The 19,257-nt window shown below is 45.5% G+C and overlaps 1 protein-coding gene across 2 annotated transcripts in view; it reads right to left on the bottom strand.

The window, feature by feature from the left end:
* Positions 1–15,724, bottom strand: part of pitpnm3 (PITPNM family member 3) — an 856,450-nt gene extending 840,726 nt beyond the window's left edge. For both annotated transcript variants that reach the window (XM_038814215.1, XM_038814218.1), the window contains exon 1: positions 15,568–15,724. In XM_038814215.1, the coding sequence (XP_038670143.1) occupies positions 15,568–15,589 (22 nt within the window). In that variant the 5' untranslated portion in view covers positions 15,590–15,724. The remainder of the gene's footprint in view (positions 1–15,567) is intronic.
* Between the last annotated feature and the right edge of the window lie 3,533 nt (positions 15,725–19,257).

The following is a 19,257-nucleotide window of genomic DNA, read 5'->3' as shown; positions in this document are numbered from 1 at the left end:
GATCGCGGTGCCGATCGTGATGCGCATGCGCAGGCCGCGCATGCGCAGTCAAAAGAAGTTTTGGTCGCGGATCGTAATGCGCATGCGCACGCCGCGCATGCGCAATGGAAACAAAACCGCATAGTGAAGGAGGAAGGCCGATTTGCGCATGCGCAATGCATTCCTGCGCGTGACGTCATGACGTCTGAGCATCCCGACCACGCCCACTTAAAAGGGAAATGCCCGAAAATTGAAAATAAGACACTTAAAGTGGTAAACACAAATTTTCTTGCCTCAGAACACAGAAAAACGCCTGAACTTACACCAACAGTTAAAAACAACTTGCACAACACCCTGAAAAAAGCAGTCTGCACCACCCAAAGTGAAGAGAACAAAAAGAATTCCGAAACAACAAAAGATGATTTGTTTTTCGAAGAATACTACTCAGACACAGCTGAGTCAGTCGGATATGCTTATCACAGCATCAGCGACACGGTCGCAAAGTTCAACACGAATCAACTCGTGGTAGAAGAATCCAACCAGGATGATTTGTTTTTCGGAGAATACTACTCAGACACAGCTGAGTCAGTCGGATATGCTTCTCACAGCATCAGCGACACGGTCGCAAACTTCAACACGAATCAACTCGTGGTAGAAGAAGCCAACGAAGATGAAATGGGTATCAAAGAATACTACTCAGACATGGAGGAGTTATTTGGACATGCTGATCACAGCATCAGCGACACCGTTGCAAAGCTCAACACGACTCTACTCATGGTAGATGAATCCAACACCATGAGGCCATGGCAGCTCGTCGATACATTGGATGACAGCAATACCCAAGACGAAGACGACGCCACACAGAGAGCACAGGAAGACTCCACAGAGCGAGCGATGACAGGCTCCACAGTGCGAGTAATGAAAGACTCCAAAAGGGATGCAAGCAAACACTCCCTGGCGAACACCATGCATGAACAAGACCATGCAGGTAAACCCGCAGTATCTGAGCAACCGCAAGCAGACTATGAAAGTCTAACAAGCTCACATGAACAAAAAGAAGACAATGCACCTCTACCCACTGCATGCGAAGACAGTGACAAGATGATCGCACTCGACGTACAGGATCACAGCGAGACTGACAGTTCTCAGCTTGTCTGTACAGAAGCACAGAGTCGGGCCACCCAACAGTCCAGAGAGACGATGCCGAAAGAAAACATGCAGATTTTGACTCCAGAAGAGGAGCACCTGGAGTCCAAAGACACCAAACAAAAAGAAACCATGCAGATTTTGACTCCAGAAGAGGAGCACCTGGAGTCCAGTGAGATAACATCAACAGAAATCATGAAGATTTTAACTCCAGAAGAGGAGCGCCGAGAGTCCACAGACACCACGTCAATTGTAATCATGGAGGTATTGACTCCAGAAGAGGAGCGGCAAGAATCCAGAGACACCGCGTCAAATGAAATCGAGAAGAATTTGACTCCGGAAGAGGAGCACCAAGAAAGCAAAGATGAGGAATCCAATTCTCCACAAATGATTGAGGTCACCTGCACCGATGCAACATCAGATCATTCGCACCACTCTCGAGACGAAATGCTCAATGACTCAAATTATCCACTCGGGACACGAATAGAGTATAACAAAAAAAACAAAAGTCAAAAGAAACAAAGCAAGAACAAAAACCACATGAAGCGCGACAAGAACAACAACAATAGCAAGAAGCACAGCAGAAACGAGAACGACAACAGCAAGAATAAAAGCAACATGAAGCGCGACAAGACAAACAACAAAGTCAGGAACAAAGATAGCGACAACACCAAAGACAGAAACGACAAAAACAGCACCAAGACCGGCAACGAGAACAACAAAGTCTGGAACAACGACAGTGCCAACACCAAAGACGGAAACGACAATAACAGCGAAAAGTACGGCAACGAATACAACAAAAACAGGAACGACAGAAACAACAGCAATGAAACAACGACTTGTACGCAATGGTACTACGCGGCACATGAAGGACAATGCCGCAGCACACTGCAAAACGATGACAAGACTACAAACATGTCATGGGATGACAACGAATCGCACAAACTCACGTCTGCTCCAGAACGAGCAAGCACACCAGCATCCAAGGCGGATGAGACAATAAATCAACACCACAAGCACAGAAAAAAGGCCATGCCAGTCAACATCAGTGAGGTAACCATGCAAACACCTCGGGATGATGCATTGGGTACTTAAGATAACAAGGAACACCAACAACATTCACAGCGGACTTGCAATATCAATATCACCACGTCATCAACAACAAAAAGAAAAAAAGCTCTGAACAAATTCATCAAGTTTGGACTCATAAATGTTTTTATTGAGATTGGACATATAACTACATTGGCTTTGTAAAATATGCAATAGCACCATCACCTGTGTAGACACGCATATCATAAGTAACTGTTTTCTATAATTTTCTTTAACGATGTACAGCAAATATGTAAAGAGAAAAAGGGGGATGTGGTGATCGTAGATTTACTAGATACAAAACAACTGAGCAAACACCAGAGGGAGAGCTACAAATACACCGGGACAGGATGTACAATTTTCTTTAACGATGTACAGAAAATATGTTAAGAGAAAAAGGGGGATGTGGTGATCACAAGTTAACCAGATGCAACACAACAGAGCAACCACTAGAGGGAGCACGGGAGAGCCATATAAATAGATCAGGACAGGAAGTGAGGACACACTTCACTGAGGGCAGAACTTGGAGCAACACATACACAAGACACTCTTCACAGCAGGCGGGCTGGTAAGCAGGACACACAGCAAGCAAAGCTGGTAGTTAGCACTGGAAGGTGGTTCTAGGTCGAGCTCTGGAAACTGAACGAACTCACAATAAAGCATCTTCTCCACACTTGAGACTACGAGCTTTATTAAGACACGAGTAACAACACACTTTGTGGCCTGCCTTCCCTTATTTCCTTCAGGCAGCCCCACAATCAGGAGATTCTGTCTCCTGGAATGATTCTCCAGGTCCTCCACATTCTCCCTCAACCACGTCTTGCTCTCAGCCATGGGCATCAACTGTGCCTCCAACGACGCCAGCCGGTCCTCATGTTTCACCACCGACTCTTTCACCTTCTGAAGCACCAAAATGTGCAACTCCAGCCTCTGCTCCACTCTCTGAATAGCCGCCCTGAGATGCTCTACCACTGTAGCCAGGTCCTCTGAGACCTCCTGCCTCTGCTGCTGGAACTTAGCATTCAAGAAGTCCACCAGTTGCTCAATAGGCCACTGGGCAGGCAACAACGCCCTAGAGCCCTCCGCCATTTTTCTCTCTGTTGCACTTCGAGAAACCTCCCGGCCAGACTGCTGCTTCTTGCTGATTACACTCCTCATCTGATAAGCCGTAAACCAGCCCCACCAGCTCATGCACCTTACACCAACAAAAATCCCATAAATCGAGTGAAAAAGGACCAAACAATTCCGCCTCGAGCGGGAGCCATCAAATGTGCGACCACTCACTCCATGGCCACCACTGGAAGTCCCCAAGGTCAGAGTTTAATGATAGCCAGCAGAATTACTAGTTAAAAGATACATTGTACAATCTAGTTTCCATTCCTGACCTTCCAGTTGTTGTATGGATGATGGGATGCAATAGTCTACTAAACTTGTTAAGAGCATTATGCCTGCAAGAATACAGGTTCATCAAACCTGCGCAATGCCAGTATTTAATACTCGACTGATTTGAATTTGACAGCAGTCATATGAATCTAAACCTTTAAAAAATGGCCTGACCGACATGGAGCGACGTTTGACAATATTATTAATGATTCACTAATGCAACGCGCTCTCATTGTGCAAGACCTGTTACTTTAGGTTGACTTATCTACTGATTAGGATGCAGATTAAAGAATGACATTTACACTGGACAAATTAAACAGGAGTAGAAAGAATGCAATGTATAAGGGCAATTACTATCGGAACAAATGATTGCTGCATTTTAATTAATGGCCACAATCAAAGATCCTGCATCAATATCACATCAGAAGGTGGGAGAGCAGGGCAGCCATGGAAAAGTAATAAAAACGTCCAGAAGTACAAAGCTTTCTAGCTGAGAACTAATTGCGATTTGGGGCAATTTGTGGACAAAAGATTGTCTCATTGGAAAGGAAACACAGTAGATGTGGGTATAGTTTTAGAAATATCCTTCCCACCCCTCCTCGATAACTGTATTCACTACACTTCTGTTGTCTGACCTGAGATAGCAGATTGCAGTTGTCTCCCAGAATAATCACTGACATTGTGTTTTTTAACCAGCTGTCAGAAATCACATGGCTCACTCTCCCTCTGGCACCTCAAAACAGGAACTGAGTGCAATTGCTTTGCCGGACCCACTCCAACACTGAGTCTGGGAAGACCACCTTTACAAATCAGAATTGCCTTTGTTGTGGTGGAAAATTCTAGCTCGAAAGGAACTTGCTCCACCTTTGTCTTTAAAAATCCATCTTTGAAAATGTAACTTAAGAAAATGTTAAAATTATAAATGCCTCAATAAATTATTTTCTAAAAAAAAAGAAAATGTAATTTAAGCCCTTAGCAAGATGCAACCATGCATTGCATTGAGCCCATCCAAATGAGGTTTGTTTTTTTCTACATCAAAGCTAAATCTGTTGGGGAGACAGAGCACACTCCTCCCTAGACAACTCTGGTTGTCACAAATCATTTATTTATATTTGATATAAAATATTCCTCTGACATCGGTATGCGTGTGATTATCCTGATGAGTACAAGATGAAAAATTTTGACAAAATGTCTTTTTTCAGCAAGAATCAAGTTCTGTACCACCGAAGGACTATAAAATATACGGGTGAACTAAAAATGCAAAATGGTTGTGCATGAAGCAAAAGGCTACCTTAAAACAAATGGAACGTCTACTTAATATTTCATTTCGTACAAAAGGCGCTCTCATGGCCTAAGACTGCGACAAGGGCAAACGGAATACAAGATGGATTTATTGACCAGAAAAATCATTTGGTTTGTCTCCAATGAAAGAACATTGGTTAATAATCACCATGATTTGACTTGAAAATAAGATTCAAGCAGGTGCATTAGATCAAAGTTACAGCAGCTAATTTTTATGGTGAGGGAAAGAGAATATTTCACATTTTTATGTACAAAAGCACCACTAGTAAGAATCCGATTAAGTAAAATGTATTTTGTTTTCTTTAAATATTTTATTAAAAGTTTACATTTTTACACTGTACAAGAGATGGATGAAACGATTATTATTTACAATTTACACATTGTCACTTTTCGCCACCCCCTCTCCAACCCCCTCTTTGTTCCACCCCCCCCCCCCCCCCGACTCTCCCCCTCGCCCCCCCCCCCCTTTTCTAATGTCTCTGGGTCCTATCTTAGACCATTCCCTTCACCGTAGATGATTTGTTTTGTCTTTTGTCTTATAGCTTTGTAAGAGGCCCTCTGGTCCACGTGTCGGTCTCTCCCTGAGCTCCCTGCTGGGTTCCCTTAAGTCTCTCCCCGCTGTTGCCCTCTCCTCGTGCCTGTCTGCTTTCTGTGGCCCTGGTGGTTCCCATGCGTCCCCCCCCCCGTCCCCCCCATCCCCCCTCCCCCCCATTCTATCCATTGTTGGCTTCAAACAGGTCTCAGAACAGGTTGATGAATGGTCCCCATGCTTTGTGGAGGACATCGTCCGACCCTTGGATGGTGTATTTCACCTCCTCCAGATAGAGAAATTCTGACAGGTCTGCCAGCTCAACTGTGCGTGGTGCTGCCGATCGCCAGCCGAGTAGGATTCTCCAGTGTACGATTAGGAAAGTAAGTGCAAGGGCATCGGCCTTCTTCCCCATATGAAGTTCTGGCTGGTCCGATACCCTGAAGACTGTCACTTGAGGGCACGGCTCCGCCCTCACCCCCACAACCTTAGACATCGCCTCAAAGAAGGCTGTCCAGAACCTGACAAGCCCGGGGCATGCCCAGAACATGCGGGCGTGGTTGACAGTGCATCCCTGGCACCATTCACACTTGTCCTCCACCTCTGGGAAGAACCTGCTCATTCGGGTTCTGGTTAGTTGCGCTCTGGGCACCACTTTCAGCTGCATAAGGCTTAGCCTTGCGCAGAAGGAAGTGAAGTTGGCCCTGCTCAGTACTTCGCTCCCAAGTCTCCACCCTACTTCCGTCCATAAATCGTCCTCCCATTTCTGCCTTGTTCCTTCCAGTGCTGAATGCGTTCTTTCTAAAAGTCGTCCATACATGTCCCCGCAGTTTCCTTTTTCCATGCTGTCCTCATTACGAGTGCGTGAATCAATCCTGCCAAGAAACAGTGTCCACAAGAGTGTCACAATGTTAGGATATCATTTCAAAGTCTTAGCCCCGGTTATATTGATAAGTAGAGATTGGATCCAACCATTTGTTTGAAACTAATTGTAGCAAAGGCACAGCTCTCGGAGTTAAATATGTCAAATTAACTCCAACTTCAAGAATCTCATCGCCAAGACAAATTGCATGCCAAAGCCAACTTGGAGGCTGTGCAGTTAAACAGTTGGAGGATTTGCAGGCACATTTTGCCCTTCTGGCTGCCTGCCCAATCAGCTACAAGAAAACGATCTAAATTTGTTTTTGTATGCGCACATGAGTTAACATACACAGTGCCTTGCACCTGCACATTAGGAGACTCTACTAATCCTGGAGCCAAGATTGAAGAGATATGAAATCACAGCATACCTTCCAAAGCGTGTGTGGCACTTAAGGGACATTGGTTTGGCCTGCTTAAATCCCATCCATGGGCCTTTTCTGGAAAAGAGGTTGCTACCATTTCATTTGCTGAGTTAGTTTTCACAAGTTTGCAATGAGACTAACAAACACTGACAGAAATTATGCTTGAGGAGATAAACTAGGCCAAACAACAAAAACAATTAGTTCAAGTTTGAAACTTGGATTGAGGCAGGGGTCTCAGGTTTCCTATGGCATTCCAATAGCAGCTTGATGCGAGCAGTGATGGCAATTTAAGATCTGAATTATACTCCAATACTATGACACAAATATTGCCGTCCACTGTTGTACAAATGAACACATAAAATATGCAACATCCAATGGTCACCAGATCTCTGAATGCCATGATCTATGATTAAAATGCAACATGGAGGGACTTATTCAAGTAAGGAGTAACTATCTCCAGCACAAACTTTATTCTATATACATTTCAGCTTAAATTCTCACCCTTCATATATGAGATTCATAATTCACAAATTCACCCTACCTGAGAGCTGGTCTCATTGTCCCATTTCATCCTTTGCCTCATTTGCCATTGTTTCTTCCTTTCTGGTATCAAGGATCACAAGCTTCAACACTGATACCAAGACGCCTCTGGACCCTTCTTCCCTTTCACTTTCCTCTGACCCCCCCCCCCCCCCCCCCCCACCTTCAATCTCATTTTTCATCAACTTTTCATTGTTCCCTCTAATCTCAACTGATCAGTCCTCAGCAGAAGGCCTGACTGCACCCCCCCCCCAAACACATCAATGAACTTGAGTTCTGCATGATGCTTGGCTCTTCTCATCTTTTGTGTTCATTTCTTGGCCGAGTCTTCCCTTCCCCTTGGCAGACCCGTTCTACCATTTGCATAATTGTTTTTCCACCTGGACCCTTCTCTCTGGGCCCTCGCCATCTCGATTGTCAGGGTCACACCAGCAATTCAGAATGAAACAATCCCAATTTGGCCATTCCCCTTGTTTAAATTAACCTTCCCAACTTGCATCTGAGGGCAAGGATGGCACTGTTGTTGTTAGATAAACAGGCCTTGGCCTTGTAACGGCTGAATGCCAACTCTGGGATACCTCGTGGACCATAACCACCAATGGACATCAAGCTGTCTTTTCCCAGACCATCACTGACATTGACTCCTCTGGAGATGTCCCTCTCCAATCTGCACCTTTTAACCTCATAATTCCCCAAAACAGACAGTCTGGTTCTACTATTGTCTCGGGGTCTCTAGAAAGACAATGAGCCTGATAGAAAAATAGGCTATTTCTTCCTAGCGTAACCATTTCCTCTCTCGTATCCAGTCTCTTCTTTTTTTTATAAATTTAGAATATCCAATTCATTTTTTCCAATTAAGGGGCAATTTAGCGTGGCCAATCCACCTATCCTGCACATGTTTTGGGTTGTGGGGGCAAAACCCACGCAAACACGGGGAGAATGTGCAAACTCCACACGGACAGTGACCCAGAGCCGGGATCGAACCTGGGACCTCGGCGCCATGAGGCTAACCACTTGCGCCACTGTGCTGCCCCATCCAGTCTCTTCTGAATCCACATTTCCGATTCTTGCAATGCTCTCTGCCACTTTCAGTTTCCAATTTTCTGGCCTTAGCCACTTCCTTTTCATTACTGACATCAAATCTCTCCATTCCCCACCATGGTTAGCCTGAGGGTCTTCTGCTTCTTCCCTGAGAGGAGAGCCAACTAGTCCCATTCAACCATCACCCTCTTCCCCTGACCGAACATGTTTTTACTTTGGACAGCTTCACCACTGACTCCACTAACTGCCTTGAAAAATAAAAAAAATGTTGTTATAGGAACTCCTATGGATCTTAGCAACCTTTTTATTTGATAGGTGTAATATTCCTTGTTCCAGTCTTATTCAACACCGCTCCACCACCTCTTTTTCAACTACATAATTATTAATTGTATCATGGCATCTTTCTGCGTTCACACCACGCCAGAAAATGTCATCACCTTGACCAACAATTTCTAACCCTCCGTTGCCATCATGTGGTCAACCGCCAATTCTTTCCTTCCTCAACTTTGTTCTGAATTGGTGGAAGACTGATCTTAATCGGATAAGACAAGATTTGGCCAAAGTGGACTGGGAGCAACTACTTGTCGGAAAACATACATCAGGGTAGTGGGAGTCATTCAATAAGGAATTAGAGAGAGTATTCATTTCTCGTAAAGGTAAAGGGTGGGACCAAAAAGTCCCGAGAACTCTGGATTTCAAGGGAAACACAGGATTGGATCAGGAAAATCAGATGGCAGATACAGAGGGCTTAAAACAGAGGGGTATAGAAAGTACAAGAGGGGTCCCTAAAAAAGAAACCAGGAGAGTGCAAGGGGGCATGAAAAATACTGGCAGGGAAAATTAAGGAGAATCCCGAGAGGGTAACCAGTGAGAAGTAGGGCCTATTTGGGACCAAAGTGGCAACTTGTATGTGGAGCCAAAAGATGTAGGGGAGGTATTAAATCAGAATTTTGCACCTGTGTTCACTATGGAGAAGGACGATATAGATATATAAAGCAGGGAGGCAGACTGTGATGTGATTGAACAGATTAGCATTGAGAGGAAGGATATGATATGGGCAGCACGGTGGCATTGTGGTTAGCACAGTTGTTTCACAGCTCCTGGGTCCCAGGTTCGATTCCCAGCTTGGGTCACTGTCAGTGCGGAGTCTGCACATTCTCCCGTCTCTGCGTGGGTTTTCTCCAGGTGCTCCGGTTTCCTCCCACAGTCCAAAGATGTGCAGGTTAGATGGATTGGCCATGCAAAATTGCCCTTAGTGTCCACAAAGGTTGGGTGGGGTTACTGGGTTACAGGGATAGAGTGATAGTGTGGGCTTGGATAGGGTGCTCTTTCCAAAGGCTGGTGCAGGGCTGAATGATCTCCTTCTGCACTGTAAATTCTATGATTAGCGGTTTTAGTGTGCTTAAAAGTGGATAAATCCCCAGGCTCAGATGGTATGTGAGACAAGAGAAGAGATTGCAGGCGCTCTGACGTTAATTTTCAGATCCTCTCTGGCCACAGGTGAGGTGCCAGAGAACTGAAGGACAGCTAACATTATTCAAGAAGAGAAATAGAGAAGAATCAGGTAATTATATGCCAGTGAGGGGTAGGGAAATTATTGGAAACAATTCTGAAAAAAACAGAATTAATCTCCACTTAGAGAGGCAAGGATTAATCAAAGATAATCAACATAGCTTTGGCAAGGGGAGATCATGTATTACAAATTTGGATTGAATTTTTCACAGATGTGACTAGATGTGTTGATGAGGGCCGTGCAGTTGATCTAGTCTACATGGACTTCAGTAAAGCTTCTGATAAGATCCCACATGGGAGACGAATCAAGAAGGTAAGAGCCCATGGGATCCAGAGCAGTTTGGCAAATTGGATCCAAAAGTGGCTAGTGGCAGGAGGCAGAGGGTGTTGGGTCGAAGGCTTTTTTTGTGACTGGAAGCCTCTGTCCAGTGGTGTACTGCAGGGATCGGTGCTGAGTCCCTTGCTGCAGTGTACTTTAATGATGTAGACGGAGATGTGGATGGCATGATCAATAAGTTCACAGGTGACACTAAAATTGATGGTGTGGAAAATAGCAAGGAGGAAAACCTTAGATTACAGGGCGACTTAGACGGCTGGTCAGATGGGCAGAACAGTGGTAAATGGAATTTAGCCCTGAAAAGTGTGAGGTGATGCACTTTGGGAGGACTAAGAAGACAAGGGACTTCACCGTGAACTGTAGGACACTCGGAAGTACAGAGAACCAGAGGGAAATCGGAGTGCATGCCCAGCAGGACAGGTAGATGAGATGGTTAAGAAGGAATATGGGATACTTTCATTTCTTAGCTGAAGCACAGAATATAAGAGCAGGATGGTTTTGATAGAGCAGTTTAGAACACCGGTTACGCCCCAGCTAGAGTACTGTGTGCAGTGCTGGTCATTACATTATAGAAAGGGTGTGATTGAACTAGAAAGGGTGTAGAAAAGATTGATCAGTGTGTTGCCTGGGCTGGAGCGTTTCAGCTATGAAGAGAGGCTGGATAGGCTGGGAATGTTCTCCTTCGAGTAGAGAAGGCAGAGGGGAAACCTGATTGAGGTGTCCAAAATTATGAAGGCTGTAAATAGTGCAGATAGGAAGCAATGTTTTCCCTGAGTAGAGGGATCATTAACCAGGGAGCATAAATTTAAGGTAATGGTCAGTAGATTTTGAGGGGATTTGAGGAGAAACACTTTCACCCAGAGGGCGGTGGGAATCTGGAGATCACTACTTGAAAGAGTGGTAAAGGCAGGACACGCACAACAGTAAAGAAGCATTTAGGCATAGACATAGAATTTATAGTGCAGAAGGAGGCCATTCGGCCCATCGAGTCTGCACCGGCTTTTGGAAAGAGCATCCTACACAACCCCATACCTCCACCCTATCCCCATAACCCAGTAACCCCACCCAACACTAAGGGCAATTTTGGACACTAAGGGCAATTTATCATGGCCAATCCACCTAACCTGCACATCTTTGGACTGTGGGAGGAAACCGGAGCACCCGGAGTAAATCCACGCACACACGGGGAGGATGTGCAGACTCCGCACAGACAGTGACCCAAGCCAGAATCGAACCTGGGACCCTGGAGCTGTGAAGCAATTGTGCTATCCACAATGCTACCTTGATGCTTGGATGAGCACTTGAAACGCCATAGCAAACAAGGTGACAGACTACAGATCACGTGCTGGAAAATGGGATTAGGATGGATGGTCAGCACAGACACGATGGGCCGAAGGGTTTCTTTCTATTAATAATCTTTATTAGTGTCACACACAAGTAGGCTTTCATTAACACTGAAATGAAGTTACTGTGAATATCCCCTAGTCGCCACACTATTGCGCCTGTTCGGGTACACTGAGGGAGAACTCAGAATGTCCAATTCACCTGACATGCACGTCTTTCGGGAATTTGTGGGAGGAAACCGGAGCACCCGGAGGAAATCCACGCAGACACGGGGAGAACGTGCAGACACCGCACAGACAGTGACCCAAACCCTGAATCGAACCCGGGTTCCTGGCACTGTGAAGAAACAGTGCTAACCACTGTGCTACGGTCTTTCTGTGCTGCAAAACTCCATTACTCTATAACTATTCTGTCTATTGTTTTGGGGATACGCTATCAGCCGATATTTATTATAAGTCCACTGACACCCACAGCTATCTGATTACACTTCCTCTGCCCTCACTTCACTGTAAGGATTCAATTCCATTCTACCAGTTTCTCCACCTCTGTTCCATCTGTTCTGACATTGCCACCTTCCTCACGCATGCTTCAGACATGTCTTACTTCTGCTCGACCAAAGGATCTCCTCTACCACTTCCCATTTCCCTCACCCCTTCCCCTTCAAAACCATGATAGATGTTCCTCTGGTCCTCACCATGCACCGCACCAGCCTTTACAGCCTATCGATGCACCTGCACCTACAGTGTGATGCCATCGACACATCATCTCTTCCCATTTCCTTCTGGTTGTCGTGAAGGGAATGTTTTCTCTGCAGTACCCTGGTCCACTCTTCAAATATTCCCAATATCCATTTCCTCAGAAACGTTTCCCTGAAAGTGTGGGTAATACAGTGCTTGCCCTTTCACCTTCTCCCTTTTCACCATCCCAGGCAATTCAGCCCATGTGAAACAATAGCACCTCTATCAAAATATTATATTGAATTCACCACTGACAATGTTAGAATTCGAAGAGGAGGCAGAATCCCTACAGTGAAGAAGTATGCCATTCGGCCCATCGAGTCTACACTGACCCTCTGAACGAGCACCCTACCAATGCCCACTCCGCCACCCTATTCCTGTAACCCCATAACACCACCTCACCTTTTGGACACTACGGGCAATTTTAGCACGATCAATCCACCTAATTTTTGCGCATTTTTGGACTGTGGAATAAAACTGGAGCCCCCAGAGGAAACCCCCACAGACACGGGGAGAACGTACAAACTCCACACAGACAGTCACCTGAGGCTGGAATTGAACCCGTGTCCCTGGCGCTGTGCTGCTAACCACTGTGCCGCCCCAATGTGATCATGCTTTACATTGGGGAGACAAAACACATTGCAGAACTCTAATGAAATTACAGGATTTAGACCTAGAGCAGATTTAGAGTCGTTTTTGTCAATGCAGGCTTGATGGGCCAAAGGGCCTCTTCTGTACTGCATGATTCAATGATTCTTCCATTCAACCGGTGAACTTAACTCTGAGCTTCTGGTCACTTGCTATTTTAATTTGCCAACCCACCCTGACCTCTCTGCCCTCAGCCCCCTTATGCTGCCCAATGAAGGTCAACTGAAGCTTGAGGAACATCCCCTCATCTTTCACTTAGGCACCTGACAGTCTTCGGAACTCAACATTTCGTTCAACAATTTCAGATCGGGAAACCAACTGCTACCATTATCTTCAGACAACACACACTGGCAATAAGGGCAGCACCGTGTCACAGCAGTTGGCACAATGGTTAGCACTGCTGCTTCATAGCGCCAGGGACTAGGGTTCGTTTTCGACCTTGGGTGATTTGTCTGTGTGGCGTTTGTACATTCTCCCTGTGTCTATGTGGGTTTCCTCTAGAAGCTCCGGTTTCCACCCACAGTCCAAAGCTGTGCAGGGGAGGTGGATTGGCCATGCTAAATTGCCCCTTACTGGTCAAAGGTTAGGTGGGGTTAAGGGGATAGGGCATGGGGATAGGTAGGGTGCTCTTTCGGAGGACTGGTGCACACTCGATGGGCCGAATGGCCTTCTTCTGCACTTTAGGGATTCTATGAGTTGCCCCGTGGCCATTCACATCTCTACCAGACCCATTTTTATAGCTCGTCCCATTACCACCATCCTTTTAACATTCAGTCACCCTTCCTTCCATCCTTTCACACTCGTCCTGTGGCGATGAGGCAGAGATGGGCTCGGCGTTAACGCAGACCTTCCCCACGACCCAATATCCTGTCAACACAGACTGGCCAGCGGGAGTGCAGGAGGCGAGGGAGTGCAGGAGGCGAAAGAGGCTGGTGTGCTGGCCTTTGCGTCCCTAGTAGCCCGGCGAAGGATTTTGCTACAGTGGAAGGACGCGAGGCCCCCAAGCGTGGAGACCTGGATCAATGACATGGCGGGCTTCATTAAGCTTGAGAAGGTTAAATTCGCCCTGAGAGGATCGGTGCAAGGGTTCTTTAAACGGTGGCAACCTTTCCTCGACTTTCTGGCTCAACGATAGGGTACTGGGACAGTAGCAGCAGCAACCCGGGGGGGTGGGGGGGGGGGGGGGGGGGGAACGTTGATTATGTTGGCTTATTTTATTTAAATTTGATTTATCTAATTTTAATTTATGGTTAAGTTCTCTTGTTTGGGGGGAGGGGGGTGGGGGAATGTGATACATGTGATGTTACGGTATGGGAGGAATTGTGGGTGTTATGGGGCTGTTAGTTGCATATTACTGCTTTTTGCTATACTTGTTATATTTTCTGTAAAAAATTCCAATAAAAATTATTTATAAAAAAAAAACACAGATTGGCCAGCAATATTCAGGCAATGACCACTTGGATCAAGGGCAAACTCAAGGGCCACAAGAAGTAAATACCTCCCGGGCAAGGGGAGAGGAGAAAGCACAAAGACAGACCAACAGCAATTAAAGTGCACCATGCAGTGTGGGCGCGTCTAGCCCATTGCCACATACTTTTGGCCAGGTCAGAAATTGTGATGCCACTTATTTTTTTTAACTGCACAGCAAATATGTACGTCAAAGACTGTTGGAACGGATAACGCAGCACACGAGTGTCAGGAGCAATTAGCTGGCCACAGTGTTAACAGAGCAATAGACATTAGTGAATGTGCTGTCAACTGCAATCGGAGGTAGCATCTAGTGCTGTGTTCCGCACAGGTTCACTATTGACTGGGCAGATGTGCCTCATTTTCTCACCAGGATTTACTGCTGGCATGTGGAGTGCATCTACAAGGAATCTGGCGAAAAATTGATGAGAGAGAAAAAAAAAACAATTGCAGCCTGCCCTTCCACACCCCTGTTTTAGTTCGGCAACAAACATTCGGCGCTGTTTTGCAACACCAGATTACCCCGCACAAGTGTCAGTCGCCTGCCCGGCTCGTGTTGAATCGACAATAAATTCTAAGAAACAAGACAAGAGGAAGAAAGAGAGAGACACACACACGCAAAAAAAAATCTAAGGAACGTTAATCAACAAGTATTTCTCCCTTCTATATTATTCACTGGGTCTGAGACTGTCAATCCCAGTTCCATTCATGCAATGCAGAAGAGGAAAGTGGGTGAAATGATAAGAGATGGATTTTTTTTTGGAGGGGGGGGGGAAGAATAGGGAAAAGGTGAGTTTAAAGCTGGAGGAGAGGTTTCAGTTCAGGACACCGAAATGCTGGGGAAAGATTTTTCAACAAACGGCAGATCTCTGCATCTTTGAATGAAGGACAATTCCCCCCCTATAGGTTCAGTAGCCGAGTATCACTTTGGAAGCAGCGCTTCATCCAATTCGCAAATGTTTCCGCGCATCAATGTAACCTTTTTTTTTTGCAGAACTGCTGTGATCAATGGATACATTCCCAGTGACACAGCCGAGGAGTTGGACTAGTTTTAATTCTCCCCCCCCCCCCCCGCCCCCTCCCATAGCAATGCTCTGCAGTCTCGCATGGCAATAGTTTCACACTTCTTCAAAAGTGCAGACGCCAAAACGACAACAAGCAAAAATATAATATATATTTTTTTAGCAACACAACACAGCCGCAAAGGGGCAAGGAATTGGTGCCACTCGCCTTTCGCTGATGCCTTGGCCATTTCTCAGCGGCGTCTCGCAGCCCCCTCTTGTCGTTGTCTTGCAATTCCTCTTCCAGCACGACCTACAGTGGCAGGTAGCAAATGTTAGATTCCCCTGGTTTGGGGAGAGAGCCTGCCTTTCATTGCGACTTTGCCTCTCCGCTGGACGGTGACGTTAGATTGCCCCCAGTGGCGCTGCCGAGGAACTGTTCGTACTTGCAGTCGGCTCACTGTCGGCATCTGTTGCTGTGCCATGATCTCGAATCTCCACAACCAACACATTGCATTTCTGTGGAGCTTTTAGCCTGGGGATGTGCCCCAGGAGGACTTCACAGGAGTATTCAAGACGGATATGCAGATATTAAGACCAAAGGGTCTGGGTCAGGAAAGCCGATTTTGGAGGAATATGGGTGGCACGGTGGCACAGGGGTTAGCATTCTTACCCAACAGCGCCAGGGACTCGAGTCAATTCCGACCTCCGGTGACAATGTGGAGTTTGCACATTCTCCCCGTGTCTGCGTGGGTTTCCTCTGGTTGCTCCGGTTTCCTCCAACAGTCTAAAGATGTGCAGGTTAGATAGATTAGCCATTCTAAATTGCCCCTCAGTGTCTAGGGATGTACAGCTTAGGTTATGGGGAATAGGGCGGGGTGGGAGGTGGAGAGGACCTGGGTAGAGTGCTCCTTCTGAGGGGCTGTGCAGAGTTGATGGGCCAAATGGCCTTCTTCTGCACTGTAACAATTCCATGGTCTCTGATGAGAATTAGATGGAGGCATAAGAGGTTTATTCGGGCGTGAAGATTTCTGTTACATCTGCATGCTACTGAGATATCTGTCTCTTCATAGCTGCTCGATTGCCTGAATGGACATCCTGTTTAATTATTTTTTGACCTCCTCTCCTGCCAACCTCATGGATGTATTCTCATATCTGCTGATGTCTGATTCTGTACAATACGAATCACAGCCTCCTCACAGGGCTCCTGCTATTAAAAATGTCACTTAATTCAAAAGTAATGTTGCCAGATCTCCAAAGTCCCTCTCATTAAAGTTTAAGAGCCCACCCAGGTAAACTTACGGAAATGTAGATAAACTACATGCAATTATTGGACTGGTGTCTGGCATTTCAACACATTGTCACCAGGTAAGAGGCAGAGTTGACATTTGTTACAGTGTAAACACTAACGTTTGGATACTTTTGCTGCCAAAATCTCAAGAGTCCTCAATCCAGCTCTGATCACAGGCACCTATCATGCCATATTTTAATTAGTCAGCGAGTTCCCCATGATCACTGGGTATCAGAAAATTACCCCTCAAATGACCACCTCTCTGCAGTTCAGTGATAGATTGGAACCTGGGATCTTTCTGGTCTGCTCACCATTGCCCCTCATCTTTGTTAGGCTCCCATTCCCAACAACTTTCTCAGCCTACCAAGCCTGGGGAGATGCTGATGTGACATAACCCGAAACATTTTTTTCAAGAGGTTTCGTCGACCATGTTATTGGGTGGCCAACACTGCAAAAATCATTGTCACATATAAAATAGCCAAGCATGCTGAGAGCAAGAAAACTAAAAAATAGATCTTTTATTTCAGCTCTAAAAGTGTGACAAAAATAGAAAGTAACAAACGTGCAGAGGTCAGCAGGTGAGGAGTGTAATAGTTAAATATTTGACCACATTTGTGTACAGTTGAGTATTTCGCCCATTCAGCCTTCAGTTTTGCCACTGGACATTTGGGTTCATAAGGGCACAATCCCCATAATGATCTTTATTATACACATTCCCCCTTTTTTGTACTCATAAAGTGAACATAAACTAGATCGACACTCCAGGATTTTGTCGTGTGCATTCACTTTCCCGGTAAGTTTTGTTCATTTCGTTCTTTTGGCAAGTTCAACTATTTAATCCTTTGCAGAACTGCACCAAATCGAGAGAAATGAACACTTGCCCTGGAGCACAGCTGTCACTCTTCTCCTGCCCTTCACAGAACCACCCAACCTCACAGATTTAGAACAAGTGCAACGGTTGACAGTAAAAATCAAAGCCTGGGTATTGACAAAAGGAAGCTACAGTGTGAATCTGACAGAATTAATCTGGTGAAAGGCTGAATGAAAAGTAAGGAACAAATATTTTCACGGGATGTAGACGGGGCACCAGGTGGGCCCACTCTTGCCTTTCTGGTTCCCAAATCTGACGTTTTGGTCTCCTTACTTGAGAAAGGATGTACTGGCACTGGAGGGTGTGCAGAGGAGATTCACTAGGTTAATCCCAGACCTGAAGGGGTTGGATTATGAGGAGAGGTTGAGTAGACTGGGACTGTACTCGTTGGAATTTAGAAGGATGAGAGGGGATCTTATAGAAACATTTAAAATTATGAAGGGAATAGATAGGATAGATGCGGGCAGGTTGTTTCCACTGGCGGGTGAAAGCAGAACTAGGGGGCATAGCCTCAAAATAAGGGGAAGTAGATTTAGGACTGAGTTTAGGAGGAACTTCTTCACCCAAAGGGTTGTGAATCTATGGAATTCATTGCCCAGTGAAGCAGTTGAGGCTCCTTCATTAAATGTTTTTACGGTAAAGATAGATAGTTCTTTGAAGAATAAAGGGATTAAGGGTTATGGTGTTCGGGCCAGAAAGTGGAGCTGAGTCCACAAAAGATCAGCCATGATCTCATTGAATGGTGGAGCAGGCTCGAGGGGCCAGATGGCCTACTCCTGCTCCTAGTTCTTATGTTTACTAATCCACACATCCAGATGAAGGAAGATCCTTGGGATGGGGGTACAAGATGAAATGCAGAAATCTATGGCTGAGAGCTGCAAGGCGGTGGGATGCACCGTCAGATTTAGCAATTGAAACAGAGATCATTTCAAGGTTTAAGCATATGTTAGATAAGTAACTGAAGGAAGGAAACAGAAAGGAAATGAAAGCGGGATGAACAATTGGAGGAGCACTCCTTCAAACAATGGGAAAATGTTTAAGTTTTCACTCCTCTTTAATTCCATAGAACCCTCCAGGATTGTCCATATTCAATACTGAATTCAGGTGATAAGAGAGCGTTCGTTGCTGGTGACCACTGACATTGACACACTCTGACTGGTGGGAACATTTCACTCACCAATCTCCATCGATGTAATACGTTGTTTTTTTTAATGTTTTTCATTTTATTATTAATTTGAGGTAGGAGTAGTTCCCCTTCATTTTCTCTTCACTGCCTCAAGTACACTACAGTGTCATATAACAAATCAGATTGCACCTTAAGAATCATAGTAAAGCAGAAACCACGTCATTGTGAGTATAGTTTCTGTATAACTGCATCATTAGGCTGATTCATTCATTTTCAAATGATAGGTAGATGCTGATTTCTGAAGGGCAGCACGGTGGTGCAGCGGTTAGTACTGCTGCCTCACGGCAACGAGGACCCGGGTTCGATCCCCGCCCCGGATCACTGTCCCTGTGGAGTTTGCACATTCTCCCCGTGTTTACATGGGTTTCACTCCCACAACTCAAAGATGTGCAGGCTAGGTGGCTTGGCCACACTTCATTAGAAAAAAAATAGTTGCCTACTCTAAAATTTATTTTTTAAAACATGCTGATTTCCAAATATTTCCCTTAAGTTTTCCCTTGAAATTATTTATTATTAGTAATTCAAGTTATTTGATGAACATACCAAAGTATACACACACATTTCCATTTAT

The sequence above is a fragment of the Scyliorhinus canicula genome, chromosome 12 (genome assembly GCF_902713615.1).
Source record: "Scyliorhinus canicula chromosome 12, sScyCan1.1, whole genome shotgun sequence".
NCBI classification, from domain to species: Eukaryota; Metazoa; Chordata; class Chondrichthyes; order Carcharhiniformes; family Scyliorhinidae; genus Scyliorhinus; species Scyliorhinus canicula.
The sequence above is the reverse complement of the archived record's forward strand: the minus strand, read 5'-3'. Positions and strand labels throughout refer to the sequence as shown.